Source organism: Lytechinus pictus, chromosome 16 (genome assembly GCF_037042905.1).
Source record: "Lytechinus pictus isolate F3 Inbred chromosome 16, Lp3.0, whole genome shotgun sequence".
Classification (NCBI taxonomy): domain Eukaryota; kingdom Metazoa; phylum Echinodermata; class Echinoidea; order Temnopleuroida; family Toxopneustidae; genus Lytechinus; species Lytechinus pictus.
The window spans coordinates 23,681,465-23,699,375 of record NC_087260.1 but is presented as its reverse complement, the minus strand read 5'-3'; the positions used below and the strand labels follow the sequence as shown (position 1 = coordinate 23,699,375).

Here is a 17,911-nt window from a genome sequence, read left to right as displayed (position 1 = left end):
AAAATTAACAGTGCATGTGCAGTTTTATTCATATAAAACATAATATCATACAATATATAGTTAACACATGGCCATGATAAATTAACATTTTGAACGAAACCTTGTAAAAGCAAGCTCTCAAAATAATTGTACTATGAATGGCGACAGGGGCGGATCCAGGATTTTCCCCCAAAAAATGGGGGGCACATTTTCCCGATGAAAACTTTAACAAAGAAAAAACAGTTTCAATCAAGACTTAAGTAAATTCCGTCCGCAAAAAAAAATGTGACAAGCAAAAAAAAAGTCCTCAGTTTCAAAGGGCAACGGCATTTTTACATTACAAATTTTAATAGTGCCTCTCAAAGGGGGGGGGGGCACGAGCCGGATGTGCCCCCCCCCCCCCCCGGTGGATCCGCCAGTGAACGTCGATGTCTGGTAACTTAAACAGATAACTAAAACATCTATAGCTTTAAAATCTTGTCATTTAAACGTAGCCTACAGATAAAACTAAAAAGTCATAACGAGAAAATGTAAGAAAATAGTTTACAAGCTACCATGCAGGACTCAGGAAACAGGGAGTATCTTGCTACTTTACCCATACATTGTGCATCGTACTTACTATTTCTACTTCTATCTTTGCTTTTGAAGGGGGGGGTCTAGGAATTGGTTAATTTCTCATGAAATTCTTGGGATTATTTCATGCAACAAAATAATGATTTTCAATGACTATTGTTATAAGCTACTGCAAAACCTTGCATTTTGTTGGTTCAGAACAAAAATGTGAAAATCACTAATTTTCATACCCCAATCCTAATCCAGTTCTTTATCCAAAACAATTTCTATTGATATCTGCTCGATTTAGATAATACCTTAATACGGACCCTCATCGGGTTTTGTCATGATAATTGAAACTGTATCAGTATGAAGAAAAAAAGTCATTTTTACTCTCTTCTTCTTAGTTTGCAACCAAATAAAGCAAAAGAAAATCGTTAAAATGAAACGATATTTAGGTTACATCCCCAGCATTTTGTTATTACTCATATTGTCTTCTAATCAAATTGCTTAATGAAGACAATACAACCTGGTGGGTTCATATGAGGCTATGATCCACATCGACAAGATACATGGGCTAACATTGGTTTCCATGCATTCCTGCATTCTTCCCAGTCATTACCGTCTGAACTGAATAACCCAAAATGTATATACGTATATTACCGGAGGAGACATACTGTGCTGCATCTAAAGATCTGACATGGAGTCTCAAAGTCCGTCTTATAGATCACGCCTCTCTACTTTCATGTCTTCTAGATAACCTGAAACGAAGCGCAGAAATTTAGTCTGAACATGATTTAATGTATGTTTATTACCTATAATTTTCTCTGAAGCATCTTGAACATATGATTAAGATAGGGAAGTGCTGTATACAAATTGCATGAATGTATTATTATTATCATTAAGATCCAATCTTACAAGAAAATATATAAAGAAACGCATGTGATATTCGTAATGGCAAATGCGCGTGGCCATTAAGTTAAAGAAAATAAGGAAAATAAGCTGGTCATGTTGGTAGGAGCTACAAGATACACCTCTGTAGTTGTACGATCGTATGATCATTAAATTACCGCCCTCCCACTAGTCCCATGCACTTTTCCATCCCTTTTTTAATGGCAAAACTTTTTCATCGTCCACTAATACGTTACAGCTGTATTGGTAAAGCAAATAATGCAATTCCTTCTCACCAAAGATTAGACTCTTCATTTCGCTGCTCTGGTCTAAAGCTAGCTCAATACATGTTCGCCCATTAGGTTTAGGATGAAAGGGATCAGCGCCATGGGCTAGAAGAAGGCGCACAAGCTCAACGTGGTTATTTTCTACTGCATCGTTGATTGGTCTAGAAAAGAAAATGGATAGAACATTGGTATATGATTATAAAGATTGAAGCGAATATTGTTTCGGATCCAGATCCCTCACCCTTTTTTATTGAAAAGATAGGAATGGTTTTGCCCAAAATAAGGAAAGAAATAGCATTTCTTATATGAGAGCACGTTAGCGCAAACAGGAACCACCAGCTAAAATCGTTAATTACTCAAATCTGGCAAAGGATTTTAACCCAAGCAATGTAGTCTTGTAATATAGGCACGTTTGGGGCACGTTTGCATGATAACACATTACTTCACTACTCAATACACACTGTGGCACACACAGTACGTGGGGCACATTTTCTGACACATTGTGGTACACACTCTGTTACACATCTTGGGACACACTGTTATACACTGTGGTTCACTGTGGTACACCATGTGGGACACACTGGGCAACATGCTGTGGTGTACACTTTGGTACACTCAGTGTTCTTTCCAACATGAAGAAGAAAGGGACAGAGAGAACGGAAAAGCCAAATATTGTTAAACTGTTAAACAGTTAAATGCTCAAATCATCTGACCTGGTGCCGTCGTAAGCTTCCGCGTTCACATCAGCGCCATGATTAATTAGAAACCTGGCTACGTTTAGATGTCCTGGTACGCAACTATCATGTAAAGATGTATAGCCAGCGTGATCATGAACATTCACATCTTCTAGGCCATTATCGATGCAATAACGGAGTATCTCCTGTAATCAAATGCAAGGAAATTGTATGTGTAAAATTCACACTTTGTGTATAAAGAAACTAATTCCAAACGAAGATAAAACAAATATATATTATCTCCAGGCAAAAGCTACCACCATTTGCAGTAAAGGATTCAAGGAGTAAATCCTACAAGGTACGAATTTTCTTCACCTGGGTTGAGTGCAGCACATTGTAGATAGAAATCCTTGCTCAAGGGAATAGACGCATATTTTAATATACTTTATCGTTGGTCTTTAAACTGCAATTCTAAGAATCACCCTGAAGAAGAACTGGTAGTGTAGCTGGCCCAGATCTTACGAAAAGAAATGTGTATTTTTTTTTTTACATATGTATATTTCTAATTTCCGAATGATTCAGATTCACTTCGGTTTATTGCAAAAACAAATCCTCATAAAACAGCCGGAAGACTGATACAAAGTTTACAAAGTAATATAGATGCATAGTGAGATAAGTGACCTTGGGCATCGCTGATCTGCTGCTACAGCACGGATGGACTATTCGGGTATCAATTGTTCTTTCAATATTCAGAGCTCTTTGTCATGGACAGTTTAAAAAGCTAAAGAGGTCGAAACATTTAAATATTTCAATATAAAGGGAAATCATTTTGTATTTGAACACATTACAATAACATGTATTAAGGAGTGTAGAGAAGTGAACTTAACATCTATAGAATTATTCAATTGATGTCATAGTCATACTCGTACCATATTTCCAAGTTTTGCTGCTCGATGTAGTAATGTTTCTCCCCGTTTCTTATTTATGATGAGTTTCTTTATTCCTGTAATAAAAATGTTAAAGCAACTATAAGACTTCATTACAACATGATAATATATATTACACATAGGGATCAACATCTACAAACGACAGACTCGCTACGTCATGTATTTTAATTCCTTACATTTTTATTTTTTAATGGAAGGAGGTGCTACGTTTTAGCGTTACACATCCAAGCCTGTATGTCATGCAAAATCTAGCTCGCCAAGAAGATATAGTGTCAAAGTCATTTAAGCTTTTTTTTTATATTGGTCATTCTGGCTGTTCGTGTTCATTTATAGTATTTCATTTTAGTATTGCAAATGGCTATGTTTACCTAACCTTATCTAGATTATATCATATCGTAGACAATTGAGACCAAATCCATTTCTTCTTCTAAACTTAATAACCCATCTCATTGGACTTTCAACAATGACAAAAGGGCGGCGTCATTTTCAATTCAGCAATGGGGCGAGAGGGGGTGGCAAAACGACCTTAAAGTGATGTCATAATGTCTTTTTATCGCCAGGGGTATTCTAGAGTCAAACGACGCACTCTTTTTAATACCCTTCTTACTTCTCATTTTCTTCCCCTTTGCCCCTCATTTCATTTCTTTTCTCCTCCTCCCACTACTTGAAAAATCCTATCGGGGCGTTCGCCCCTCGGCTACCCCAAACCTGTGGCGCCAACCCTAAATGACCATATTTGGCAAAAGAGAGGCTTGGGAAAAATTACACTTAAGCCCAGTACTGTAGGTCACGCGATTTACTTAATGATAACACGAGTAAATTATTTTAGCCATGTTTGTTTTATCCTTACCAAGTGGTGGGTCCTCTGGAACACTGTCCATCTCTGAAGACGTGCTATCAAAAGATGTATCAGTCTGAATAAGTAATAAAATGAAAAATTATGGAGGTAATAATGGTATAATTTGGGATTATTTATAGCCATTTGGGAGAAAAAGAAAAAAATACCATTAAAGGTCAAGTCCACCCTATAAAAATGTTGATTTGAATCAATAGAGAAAATCAAACAAGCATAGCGCTGAAAATTTCATCAAAATCGGATGTAAAATAAGAAAGTTATGACAATTTAAAGTTTCGCTTATTTTTCACAAAACAGTTATATGCACAACTCAATGACATGCAAATGAGAGAGATGATGATGTCCCTCACTCACTATTTCTTTTGTTTTTTATTGTTTGAAATATAGAATTTTTCAATTTTTACAGATTTGACAATAAGGACCAACTTGACTGAACCATAAAATGTTAAGGCGATGGTAATTCCACGTGTTCAGGGAGGAATGAAACTTTGTTTCAAGGACAATGAGGAAAAAATGGCAATAAATCATATTTCATATAATGAAATACAAAAGAAATAGTGAGTGATGTCATCACTCCCCTCATTTGCATACCGAACAGGATGTACATATAACTGTTTTGTGAATTTAAGCGAAACTTTAAAATGTCATAACTTTCTTATTTTACATCCGATTTTGATGAAATGTTTAGTGTTATGCTTGTTGGATTTTTCTCTTTTTATTCAATCCAGCTTTTTGTTGGGGTGGACTTGTCCTTTAAGGGAAACTGGATACGATAGCCACTTTTCGGGAAATTGCTATACCTGCAGCGGGCCCTGCACATATAAATGCATAATATGTTATCATTACCCTAATTTATCTAATTATCTAAAAGCTGAACGCCTAGCAAGAAGGCAGAATGTCCCATTTTTATAAGTATTTCGTATATGTCTCAGCAGGGGATCAAACTCAAGACCCCCGTAAATGAGGCGGGCGCTCTACCACTGAGCCACCATGCCCGGTTTCAACTTACTGGCGCATTTAAAACACATTGGTATATAACTAAGATTTAATAAAAATCTTCTTCACTATTTCATTGTCCTATTCTATTAATGTTGTTTGTTGATTTGTTGTTTGCTGCTACTGTCACTATCATTTGTAGTTAGGCCTGATTCTGATTACCGTTATTTCTAATGGGATTTTTCTTTTCGTAGTCATTATCTGTTTATCATTTACATTTTCTTTTCAAACATTAATGGAAAAATCATAAAATATTCGAAAGTTCAATATTGTGCTAAATGATATAATTAAGTTTAGTAACATATTTGTCAATAGTTTTTTTTCTAAAACGTGTATCAATTGCCTGGAGGATCTTTATACCTCGGTCACATCTGCTCTACGGCGAGTCGAAAACAGCCGTTTTAACCATTTATGTACGAGCTTCATATTATAGGTGGTTTGTATGAACATGAATAAAACGGCTGTTTTCGGCTCGCCTACGGCCGCGGTAGAGCAAATGTGACCGAGGTATGTTAAGTAAAGATGGTAAAGGCCTAGAATCTTGATTTTCAATCTCACCTCAAGATTGTTACTGGATCTCTTCTTTGCTTTCGGGCCAACATCAAACATGAATGTTTTATTCCCTTCTTTGGCAGCTTTTGACGAATCGTCGATTTTTTCGTTACCCTTATGTTTATGTTTAGCCTTTCGAGATGTCTGATGTTGTGATTGATTGCCGGAGGAGGAGCCAGGATAGATGCTTCTCAGGTTGACAAACTTCAGTTTGATGTGATTCTCAGAATTCGTTCCTATCTCAACCCTTACTGATGAACCATGTTCGGACTTAGAACCGGATCCGAATGAAACCGAGGCACTCTCTGTTTCTGTCAATGTATCCACTTCCACGCCACAACGGTCAGATGATGATAATGGTGATGAAAATGGTGGTGATGATGATGATGATGATGATGGGAGTGATGCTGCCGTTGTGGTTGAGAACGATAAAGGAGAAGATGATATCTTTCTTCTGACCCGATGACGCCTGGCATGTTTATTTCGTGGAGTGTAATCCTCATCGAAGTCCTTGTTGATGTCGTCCTCAACCTTCATTCCATCGTTGATGACGTCATCCAGATCGTTTTGTAACAACTCCATAGCTAATACACGACTTGAATGGCCAAGTCCTGCATTTAAAACAAACAAATAAAATAGTTATAAATTATACGTCATTTAACTCTACAGTCGCAGAGGTTTTATCAATTCATTAACTCGATTAAGAGATTGTAATTCAATTTGAATTATTTACATATTAATTTATTGCACTATACTTGCTGATACAGGTATACAATCGTCTTTTAGTGTTTTATAATGTAACCACGTTTGTGTCAATTCACTCGCTGTTGTGATTTCTGTATGTAATGATATACTCTGGTTGAAATTAATAACGACTTTATTTACAAGTAGATATAATGAATGTCATAACGATAATCAGAAGGTTTCATTGTGCATTGTGATATACCTGGGGTCGTTTCATAAAGCTCTTCGCAAGACTTTATTCACTGTCTACTTGATCATTGTTCTAAATGATATATCCTTGTAAAGCTGACTTCACAATAAAAAGTTCTAGTCGTAGGTAAAATCGTATGAACAGCTTTATGTAACACCTACTTGATGTAGCAGTTCTTGTTCTGGTAGGGAGGATGGTAGGCACAAAGTCTTGGAAATTATGTCTGGATCGTGATGAACAGTCTAAACATTGGTGACATGAAATTAAAAAAATTATTAACCAGTGATTTCATTTGTTCTTGATCTTGAAATATTCATCCATCAACACAAACATATTTATTATTCCCTCAAGAAACAAAACTTGAACTCCATATTTCATATAACAAGTCAGAAAACGCAAAGATGTATTAATAACATTTTATCAAAACACAACGATAAATTACAAATGGCGGTCATGACCGTATGGCGGACCTGTGGAAATATATCATTGACAAAAGAGAACATCAACCATTAGGAAGGACATGCAGAGAAGATGAAACCTTAAATCGAACTATGCAGTGTTTCTTGTTAATTTACCTGCCGTTGAAGTAGGGTTTCCTCGTTGCTTAGTCCCTTCATTCCTGGTCTGCCTTCCATAGTTGCTGCTTCGATGATTTAGCTTTTGTCTCTTTCCCTGTTCAAGGTGAGATGCATTCTTGTCATCTAGGATGTCTTCTGTCTTCTTTTGCAATCGGGTTAACCTCTTCCTGAAGTCTTCTATACGGACGACCGCATTCTATTAGTATGAAATGAGGAAGTATAAAGTATTCTGTAACAGGAAGTTCCCCTATCATGCCTATTATCCACTCCACCCAAAACACTACATTTGGCAGAGCGAATAATTCGGTTTTTTTAGAGAATGAACATGGAAACTGAAGATGTTTAAGAGTGAACAAGTTTAGAAAAAGTGATCCTATGACCTATCATATGCCTATTTGGAATATTATCAAGAAAAATTAGTCCAAAAAGGATACCCACCTTAACGTGATGGCTATAAAGATACTTGACCCTGATGTGAATATTACTGTAAATTAGACTCATGGCAAGCAAAACGCGTTTGGCTACAGTAAAGATATAAATTTGAGCAGTCACGCCGATGCAAACATATTCAAAAGCATATGCGTCATCTATCATTGGCTTACAGAAATCTCTTTGACAAATAATTGTTGTTTTTATGCATTCAATCAGAAGGCTAAACATTGTGTTTTATGCTATGGGGGGGGGTTAAAACTAACCTTCAGAGTATGTCTTTCGCTGCCTTGATAAACAATCCCCTGTTTTTCATCAAGAGAATCCATTCCGGTTGTTATGGTTACTAAGATGTCTTTCCTTCTGTCCTTCCAGCTTGATGTGTCAGTAAGTTGAAATAATGTATCTGGCTCATCCGTAGATAGTCCACTTTTCATCCCCGTCTCAGGGCGAGTCTCAACGTCACACTCCATCTTTACGCACTGACTTCTAGAAGTATTGTCTGTACATTTCCCGGACTCGCAATCCTTTTGGAGGTCGTGCGTGTGTGAAGACAAAGCTGTACCATTCGTAGGCTTGCGTATTCCGTGTCCACTGATACTCTGAGGCAAAACAACAGCAGAAGGAACACTTGGGATTGAAAGTTCTGACTTATCTGACGTTAAGGAACAGTCCTGGCTACTCGGATATATATTGTTGATGGTGGCATCTTGAGGAACTGCTAGGGGTTCTATCGATCCCGGATTCACCTCATGGGGATTCCTGGATGACATCAAAGATATTGGTGTCGAGCTATCTATTAACCGCCCACTCCGAGTGTGCAATCTTTCTCTTGATATTTTACCGAGACCCTGCAAGTTTTTGAAAAATTCTTGGCTGGATAATAAAAGACGTCTTGCCACAGCGGGCAAAGGATCAACAGAGGTTCTGTCATTGATATCCTTTGTTCTCAAAGTCATAGCTTCTTCGTAAGAAGGTAATCGGCTGTTAGGTCGTCTTGATGATAATTCGGCAGGAGGATTCTTGTTGTCTTCGTGCCTGATGGAGGGCAAATCGTCTGTCAGATCAATGACCGAATGGTCATCAGCGACATCCAATGAACCTGCAGTTCCTAATGCGACATGAGGATTGTCACTGAGCATCAACATGTTCTGATTACATTTGGCCATTCTGGATAGTCTGGGAGGGCGATTGAATTTCGTCAATTTTGATAAATTTTGGACTTCTTGAGACGCATTATTCATTCTTTTGAGTGAAAGCCTATACTTTGGGTCGAACCTCTGAAGCTGTTTATTTCTGCGTTTCAGCAAAGTTGCATACTTGCAACGCAGAAGGGCCGTCTTTCCATTTCTGTCCAGCGAATTGAAATATGTCAAATGTTGTCTTTTCAAATCATCGGAAATTCTGTCCTTGCCTTGCTTATAGCGAGGGATTTGCCTCGGAGCCTTCTGTAGAAGAGGTTTGACACAAGGGCTATTCTTATTTTTTTCATCAATACAGTGTTGTGGAAACGTAGAAGGATCAATCTTAGTGTGGGCTGGTTTTACAGTAAGATCCTTTACCTGCGGGTTGATGCTGATACGGTGATTACGAGGAATGGTATCCCACTGGGGTCCCGTATTCCTTACAGGATGGAAACATTCATTAGAATTTGAAGACATTTGTTCGTTCTGGTTGATATACCAACTACACCCATGATTATCGTGAACTGATCCCAGCGAAATCTGAGCATTCGTTAACTTGTCGCATGGGTTCCGAACATATTGCATTTTGTTTCCATTACCCTCCTCCATAGCATTGCTTCCTTTACCATTCATCATAGTTTTCCTAGTTTCAGTATCCGTTTTACCAGTCTGGTGGTGCTCCCCGTGCGCCAATCTTGCTTTACACCCAGGCTCACCCACCATATACATTGAAGTATCATGATGCATTAGACTAGATGCCAACATTTCTCGATTGTAAGACAAAGACTTCACCCGACCCTCCGCCATATCAGTGGTAAAGTCACTGAATTCAGGAATTCGTTGATCGAACGAAGGTGGCAGTTGCAGAGCCCCGTTGTACGATACCCTTGATCTGTCAATATTCGTCTGTATATTGGCTATTTGATTATAGTTCGTCAGAGTATGGTCAATCTGGCTACTGATAATGAAGTTAACGTACTCCTGGTTCGTATTGGAAATACCAATGCCATTCGAGTTTCGTACACCATCTAAGCCCTGATCAAGAACAACTGCCTTGGTTCCTGTAGATATCGGGTAACCAGATTGTTTGCTGGCATCTTGAACGTTGATTTTCTGACAGGATGGAACCATTCCATCCGTGTGGAAAGGAACTAGGTGAGTAGCCTGTTTACTTCCTATCATTGGCATTGCAAGTCCCGTCAATATCAGTAATGGTTGGCTATCTGCAGAGTTAGCTCCCTGTCCTCTGCTCGCTCTCGAGTCAGATATTTTAAGCATTTCTTGCTGCGATATATCCCACTTCGAAACGATTGGTCTGTGTACGGAAGGGCTCCTCCTTGCTCTTGGTTTAACAGATTTAACGTTTCCTATTTCGCGAGTGTAGGAAAGCCCTTGATCGTTGACATTATGTCCCTTCTGGGGCTGCACTCTGGCTACTCTCCTGCCTTCAACTCGTACCCCTACTTCACCTGAAGATTCTTTCGGCATGCCCTTCAACATCATCTTCGGTTGATGATCTGGCTATTTGGGGATAAAACGGAACGCCTCACCTCGTTTGGTTAGTTTGAATATGTTTTTCTTCTATGTCTCTAAATGAATCGAGTGGTGTATTAGATCGAGTGGATTGGTCTGATTTCTGTTAACCACGTTCATCTCGCACTTTATCGATTGATTGTACGCTCTGTTAAAGCTCGCGGGCCTTTTGAACACGTGATATGGAAATCGCTTGACCAGATGGGCACATCACACGTTACAAGGCTCTGCAAAGAAATGAATAAAAATAAATAATGAGGATTTTATTTTAATAATAAGGTCATAGTCCACTCAATGTATGCAGTTTCCGCGGGTGGGGTGGGAGGGGGGGATTTAACATCGGCCAACTGTAAGATGTACATGTGTATTCAAGATGTCTGTGTGTTGTGAGGGTGGGCGGTGTAGGTATATAGAAAAGAGAAGAGGCCCAATTGCCTTCATAATTTGGAAGTGAGGTGATGGCCTATTTTTCGTCGTCTTTTATTTTTTTTTGCTTTGTCATTTTCCCCCTGAAGACCAATGTCCTTCATTGAGTCATGAGTCATAGCCTTTTGTAATGTTGTTTTTTTTTTTTTTTTGGGGGGGGGGGGGCTTGTCATCATTTGTTACAAAATGCACCCTCTTTATAAAAATCGTGAATCCGCGCCTGGAATATGTAAGTAAAGAGCTAAAAAATTACCTTTATCGTATGAAAATACTATTTCTTGGACAGCGTTTTACATCTGAATCCAAAACACAATTTCATTCTTACCATTTAATTGCCCTTTCATTTCGCTTCTTTCTCCTCTCGGTTTTTTTTTTTGTCGTGGGCATTTGAGAAGGTGAAGGCAACTGCTCAGAGCCCACCCCCCTCCCATCTGTACTTCAGTGTTGGGAGTGACATTTGCACATTTCCCACGATATAAGATCACGTGAGTGGCTATTATAAAGATAAAGTCATGCATGCAAACAAACATGATAGGGCAAAACGTTTATGTGAATCAACATACGCTCATTGGACTTACTGATAAACCGACGATAAGTGCCGCAGCCAGCTTGCCCGTTTTTCCTTACATTCATCATATTTAAATCACATTATATTCCAGTCATGTTACAGCTCCTTACTAAAAAGTATCCGTGCCAAAATATACAACCTCCCCCGACTGAAATTTCTGATTATAGACCACCATCATTTGTTAGTCCTACTATGACAAACCATATGCAAGGGTCATCAGTAATACAGAAGGTTCTATCCTCTTAATCGAAATGACCGGTGTAAAATGGTTCAACTAATGGGTCTCAAGGAAACGTTCTTCACTTACTAAGTTCTGACTAAAAAATAACATTGACTGATATTGTTCATGAATGAGCGAGCACGCATTACATAAAAGCCAACAATTTTCACCTAAAATGTACGAGTGATTTGTAAATTAACTTGAAATCTTAAACAGCGCCTCAACATATAGTACATGGTAGTGAAGATAAGAAATTGCAGAGGAGGGTGTCCTTTTCAAAGATCATAAACCAGTGATTGAAAGGTTGAATAAATGAAAGATAACTATGATAATCATTAACTGATCAATAATCAATCAACAATGATATATAACGCTCTTTTGTATCCAACGGTATATAGAGGGAGATCACATGCGAACAAGTAGTTTCAAGAGAATCCTTGATGCGAACAAGGATCTGAGCCCTGAGGAAGTGGTGATCTGTTCTTTGTTTCTAACCTACAGAAAAGGACATTAGTTCGTATCTTGATCCTGCCTTGGTATTTAAAGGTTGGTTAATAAGGCATATTATAGCAAGCACCGAACACACCAGACATCTGATCTCCGCCCACGCACACACCAATGTACACATATGAATGTACTCCTTTGAAAGGATTATAAACAAAAACAAAAATGCCTACCCGCGTCACATCCCATTCACATGGTGAGGTCCCCGGGAGAGAGGTGTCCAAACTACGATTCAGGCTACCAGCTTTCTGGTGTTAGAAGAGTTGCGTGTATCACTGCCGTGGATAGTGATTGGTGCGTGGTGAAATGCGTCTGAAGAGCGAACAAGAGATGATGACGATTATTCAAACTACGCTGTGAGAAAGAGGGGAGAGGGGGGGGGTAGAGAGAAAGAGAGAGGGCGTGTCATCACTGGCTTGAGAGGGAATGAGAGAGGGGTGGGCGTTCAACGGATGATGAGAAGTAGATAAATGCCAAACACAATACCAACTATCCAAGTTCAATAGCTTCACTTTGCTTTGCTCAGACACACCGTGATCCCGTAACACAAAGGTTAGCGATTAATCATACACTTGATTTTCACGATTGATTATACATGCGTAGTCAATGGAATCAATCGTAGAAAAATGTTCTATGATCATTGCTAAGCTTTGTGTTATGGGCTCTGGATCAACTGTTAAGCGGGCGTTAAATAGAGCGAAGACAAGATTATTAAGGATTTGGAGGCATTTTTGTAATTTCTATACGCAGGGCACTGGGAACGATTTTTTTTACTGGGGGTGCTGATGTAAATTTGACAAGCAAAAATAAAAGGGGGGGTTCACGACAAAATGAAGGTTATTCTGGTCCTGAGAATAAAAGAAAGAATAAATCTGATTGATTCCTAGTCAGTCTACTGAGCAAAATGTGCATGCAACGATGATCTTGATAGGCCATTTCATTTAGTAATTAATCGCTAACTTTTGTGTACGGTGCCCTGGTGTGTCCTCGAAATCAGTCAATAAATTTGTGGAACTTTATGACTATGGTTGGAAAATGCAGATAATACTAGAATCAGTAGATCACACTATGAACGGTCAAATCACAGGAAAATCACGTTGAATCCAGTGATATCAGTAAAATATGATCACAATAATAATGATAATATGCAACATTTATATAGCACTCAATACAATATTTCTAAGCGCTTGATATTATTACCCCCGCTTTAGCACGGCTACTTTTATCAGACCCTCGAGCATTCAAGGAATTGCTTCCTACCGGGTACCATTTACTACACCTGGTTGGAGAGTGGCAAATGAAGATAAACGCCTTCCCAAGGCACGTGAGTGATGTGGTGGGATTCGAACCCCGGACCTTGTGGTTCAAAGTCTGGAGACTTATCCACTGAGCCATAACACTTCTAGAAACATAGAAACAATCCAATGGAGACAAGAAAAACTGTATAATATGAACACGTGACATTTATGTCGAGGTTCCTGTAATAAGTGTTTCAATAAACGTGCGGTTTTTATAAACAGGTGTTTCTTCTACAAACAGGCTACCGCTAGAGCAGGTTTGACTCTTACCAATTAAAAAAAAATGAAATGTCTACATTTCCTTTGATGAAATCCAAAATAAAAGTGGCTCTGTATATTATCATTGATGTAAATATATATATAGGTAAGCGAAATTTTGTAATGGAACATTCATTGCATCCGATTTTGACAAATGGTTTAATGTCTGTGCTTATTTTGTTATCTCCGAGTCTGTTTTATCATGACTATTGGATGGAATCTAAAAAAAAAAAAGACTTGTGTTACTTACGTGCGCTAAACATTGTCTCCATTGAGGCTCGCACGATTCGCTTTCTCGCAGAATAACAACTTGGGTGTGTTGTAAGCTTAAATGAATCTGCCGAAAATCAGAGGGAGTTGTGGATCTTGTTGCCTAAGATGAAACTGAGATGAGTGACGCAAAACGAAATGTGTCTTCCTAAACAGTGATCCTCTTCAAAGTGCTGCTTTATCACTTACACAATAAAAAGATGAAACGCATTAGAATTAAACAAATTGTGTTATGGCATATAGGTCGATCGCTTGAGGTATTGGTAACTGTGCGAAAATATTTATTCCAAAGTTTGCGTAAAACTATTCGAAAAATGTATTATTGTAAATGATCAATCACTCGTGAATGATAATCATGGCAACCGTCATGACCATTGTCAGTGAGAAATATAAAGGCGTTGCTTTCCTGTGGAGCGTTTCATGAAAGGACTAGTCGGACGTTTAATATGACAAGTCCCGTTTAGTATTCGACAGTTAACATAGTAACAGTGCCTCTCAGCCAATCAAAATCTAGGATATATGCCAGATCTGACAACTTGTCGGACAAAAATGTTGACGAAACGCTCCCCTGGACTTTCATATAGACCTGCTTACTTAGATATTAAAAGTGTATACATACTTTTGAAATATCTCATCAAATTATCCTCATTAAATTTTTAACCAATATGTACCAATAAGCCAGTTCGTGGTTCCACTCTGCGTATGATCAGAGGTAGGTCATTGGTACTAAAGTGACATGGTGGTTTAAATTGTAATGTGATAAGCACCAAAATTGATGTCTTGATTATTCATATATTCTTTCGAATTGTGTTTTCATTTACATCCACAAAAAACAACAATGCGTCCACGAACGACTGGTATTTCACACTTTGCCAAATTCATTGTACAATATGGCCTATTATGCATTCAAATTAGAAATGCAAAATACCTTCATAGAGTGTGCTATTCTAGTCACCTAATCTATTCAATTTCTTCATCCTGCTACGTAAGGCATGCTTACGTAATATCTTCCTTTGAAATCTGCCTATCATAATGAAAGAAATTGAACGTCATTTGACAAAAATTGTCTATTAAGTAAGTACGAACTGGTCTATAACCTTCTTCTGATCGTACGCAGACTGGAACTACGAACTGGCTTATTCGGGAAATTTCGACAAGAGTCAAGGAATCTTCAGAATAGCCGAATATTTGTAAAAGATTCGAGAAAAATTGTTCATATTTTAGCCAGCCCCTCCAATTTTTAAACATTTAGTAACTACATTCAGCGTGAAGATAACATTGTCCAAGTAGGTCAGTTAAGTAATTTTTCAAAGTTCACAAAAGAGATTTTATAGAATGAGAAGAATTAATTTATATCTACACAGCACAAACTGTGATGTTCACTGTGATACTCAAAATAATGTACTCCGTGTTGTTGTCATTTTGTATCGATTGATTTATTGTTTTGATTTTTAAAGATATCTCTCGGCGAGCAATCCTTTCGTATCGTGTGGACAAAGCTTGGAATCTCCGTAGCAGTTACTGCCTGACACAGGTTTTATTTTTAGACTAAAACACAAAACTTGTTCAAGTACTATTGGAAATCATCTACAAAATACAAAATGACATTTCATCTCAATTATTTAGTTTCTTACGGCGATTCACTTCAGCTTCAAATGATACATTCAAGGATTTTAATGATGAGTCCCAGCGTAAAAGCAATGACGTAGTGATTTCCATGGTAACTATATAGATTTTAAATCCATTGATGCCAGTCCTCTTAGCGGGAATGCATCAATTAAAATCAGTACCAATCAATAATGGAAATAAGATTCGATTCATTTTAACGGAAAATGGGCCTATGTGTTTGGTTCTAACGGTGTCTTGATTTCTCTCAGCAACTTTTGCAGGACAATGGGGGTCTGGAAAGTGTAATTGATTTCACTCTTTTATATTTATATTCAGGCGATCCGGCGGCAGAACGATTGTCTGATAAACAATGAAGAGAAACTCAATTTAAACATGTTAAAAATGAGACAAATAAGGGGTATCACACATCAATCCTGTCTTACTCGCTAGGAAAGACTTAAACCATCATTCCCGTCTGGAAGAAGGAGAAGAAGAAGAAGGAGGAAGATTAGGAGAAGAACATTGCTAACAACAACAACAAGCAGCAACAGTAACAGAAGAATAAGAAGCAAGCAAGCAGCAGCAGAAGAAGAATAAGAAGCAAGAAGAAGTAGAAGAAGAAAGAGGAGGAGAAGAAGAAGAAGAAGAAGAAGAGGCAAGAAGAAGAATGAGAAGAAGAAGACGAAGAAGAAGGAGAATGAGAAGATGAAGAAGAAGAAAAAGAAGAAGCAAGATGAAGAAGCAAGAGGAAAAAGAAGAAAAAGAAGAAGAAGGAGAAGAAGAAGAAGGAGGAGAAGAAGTAAAAGAAGACGCAAGAAGAAGAAGAAGAAAACGAAGGAGAATGAGAATATGAATAAAATGAAGAAGAAGAAGAGAAGGAGAATGAGAAGATGAAGAAGAAGAAAAAGAACAAGAAGACCAAAAAAAAGAAGACGCAAGAAGAAGGAGAAGATGAAGAAGAAGAAGAAGAAGGAGAATGAGAAGATGAAGAAGAAGAAGAAGAAGCAAGATGAAGAAGGAGAATGAGAAGATGAAGAAGAAGAAGCAAGATGAAGAAGCAAGAGGAAAAAGAGGCAAGAACAAGAAGGAGGAGGAGAAGAAGAGGAAGATGAAGAAGAAGAAGCAAGAAGAAGGAGAAACAAAAAAGTGGAGGAGGTACTTCTAGAGGGAGGACAATCGAGAAAGTAGATAACTAAAATCAACAAAATAAGCATATAAGGCTTCGGAGTATGGTATCACGAAAGAAAAAATCTACACCATAACAAACAAAATGGTGATAACGTTTCCAGAAAAATATATTTTTATAAAATGAAATCATAGCTTATAATATATTGTTCAAAATATTCCAATTAGTTATGGCAAATATTTCATCTACAAAAAAAATGGATCAAAATTTTGAAAAAGATAGGAACCTCATTTAACATTCTCTTAATGTACTAACTCTTTTTATTCCTTGTTAGATTATTTAAATCTTGTTAAGACATTATTCATGGTAAAAGATAGATATATGAAATAATAATTCATACGGGTATTGTCTTTACAATGAGTAAAATGTAAGCCTATGTTCGGAAACGATAGGCATTAATAAATTCTGAATATAACGGAAATTTGTGTTCTTTATGTCTACTCTTTGTGAAAAAAAAATATGCGAAAAATCTGTTTGTCGCTTATCGGAAGCGTTTCACCCACTTAATACCTTTTTTAATTGTCAAATAAATATTTATACATACTTCATCTTGATTTGAATTTATTTTATCATTATTACCAGATTACATCCTCACATATCATCTCATCAATAATACCAAGTCTTAACTGAATAAAAGCACCAAAATGAAATAACCGAAAGTGAACAAAATTATCATTCTTTTGAATCGAAATTTTCTCTTTAAAGAATTCCTTTTTTATGTTTTCTAAATGAACATCAAATTTTGAGCCAAAACATGGTAAATGGGATGTAAACTCTAAAATGCGAGGGAGCAAAGCGAGGGAGTCAATACATTGACCTATTTATACAGTCATGAGAAAGTTATTTTGTAAGTTTGTCATTTATCAGGGCAGTCAGTTCATTTTATTGATAAAAAACTTTAAAATTTAATATCCACTACCAAAAAGTCCAAGACTTACCAAATTAGTCTTTGTAATCAGATGAAATTAGGCTGTCTGAAATCACGAATTTGTACAATTTAGTGACTGCCAAGTGGCAGCAATGTGCGTCAATTCACGACGCCCATGCCTGAATAGTTTTTATTATGACTCAAAATTATAGCATGCCACACCCAGAAAAAACGTAGTTTAATTTGTCACGCTTTCATAAATCGTATGACGCAGTCGGACTTTGAACTAGAAAAAGCACACCACAGACAAGAA

General features: G+C 37.5%; 1 protein-coding gene across 3 annotated transcripts; it reads right to left on the bottom strand.

Annotated features, from left to right (window-relative positions):
• LOC129278600 (uncharacterized) lies at positions 1-17,706 on the bottom strand. Of its 3 annotated transcripts, XM_064111385.1 has the most exons (12): positions 17,669-17,706; positions 13,917-14,120; positions 12,284-12,422; positions 7,942-10,619; positions 7,244-7,442; positions 6,830-6,910; positions 5,741-6,345; positions 4,181-4,244; positions 3,313-3,386; positions 2,423-2,589; positions 1,719-1,870; positions 1-1,292 (listed from the first exon to the last, which is right to left on the bottom strand). In XM_064111385.1, the coding sequence occupies exons 4-12, from the start codon at positions 10,360-10,362 to the stop codon at positions 1,252-1,254; spliced, it is 3,804 nt and encodes a 1,267-aa protein (XP_063967455.1). In that variant the 5' UTR covers positions 10,363-10,619; positions 12,284-12,422; positions 13,917-14,120; positions 17,669-17,706; the 3' UTR covers positions 1-1,251. The 3 variants fall into 3 exon arrangements, with proteins under 3 accessions (XP_063967455.1, XP_063967454.1, XP_054770715.2); XM_064111384.1 differs by lacking the exon at positions 17,669-17,706 and having other exon boundaries at positions 13,917-14,224; XM_054914740.2 differs by lacking the exon at positions 17,669-17,706 and having other exon boundaries at positions 12,284-12,464; positions 13,917-14,207.
• Between the last annotated feature and the right edge of the window lie 205 nt (positions 17,707-17,911).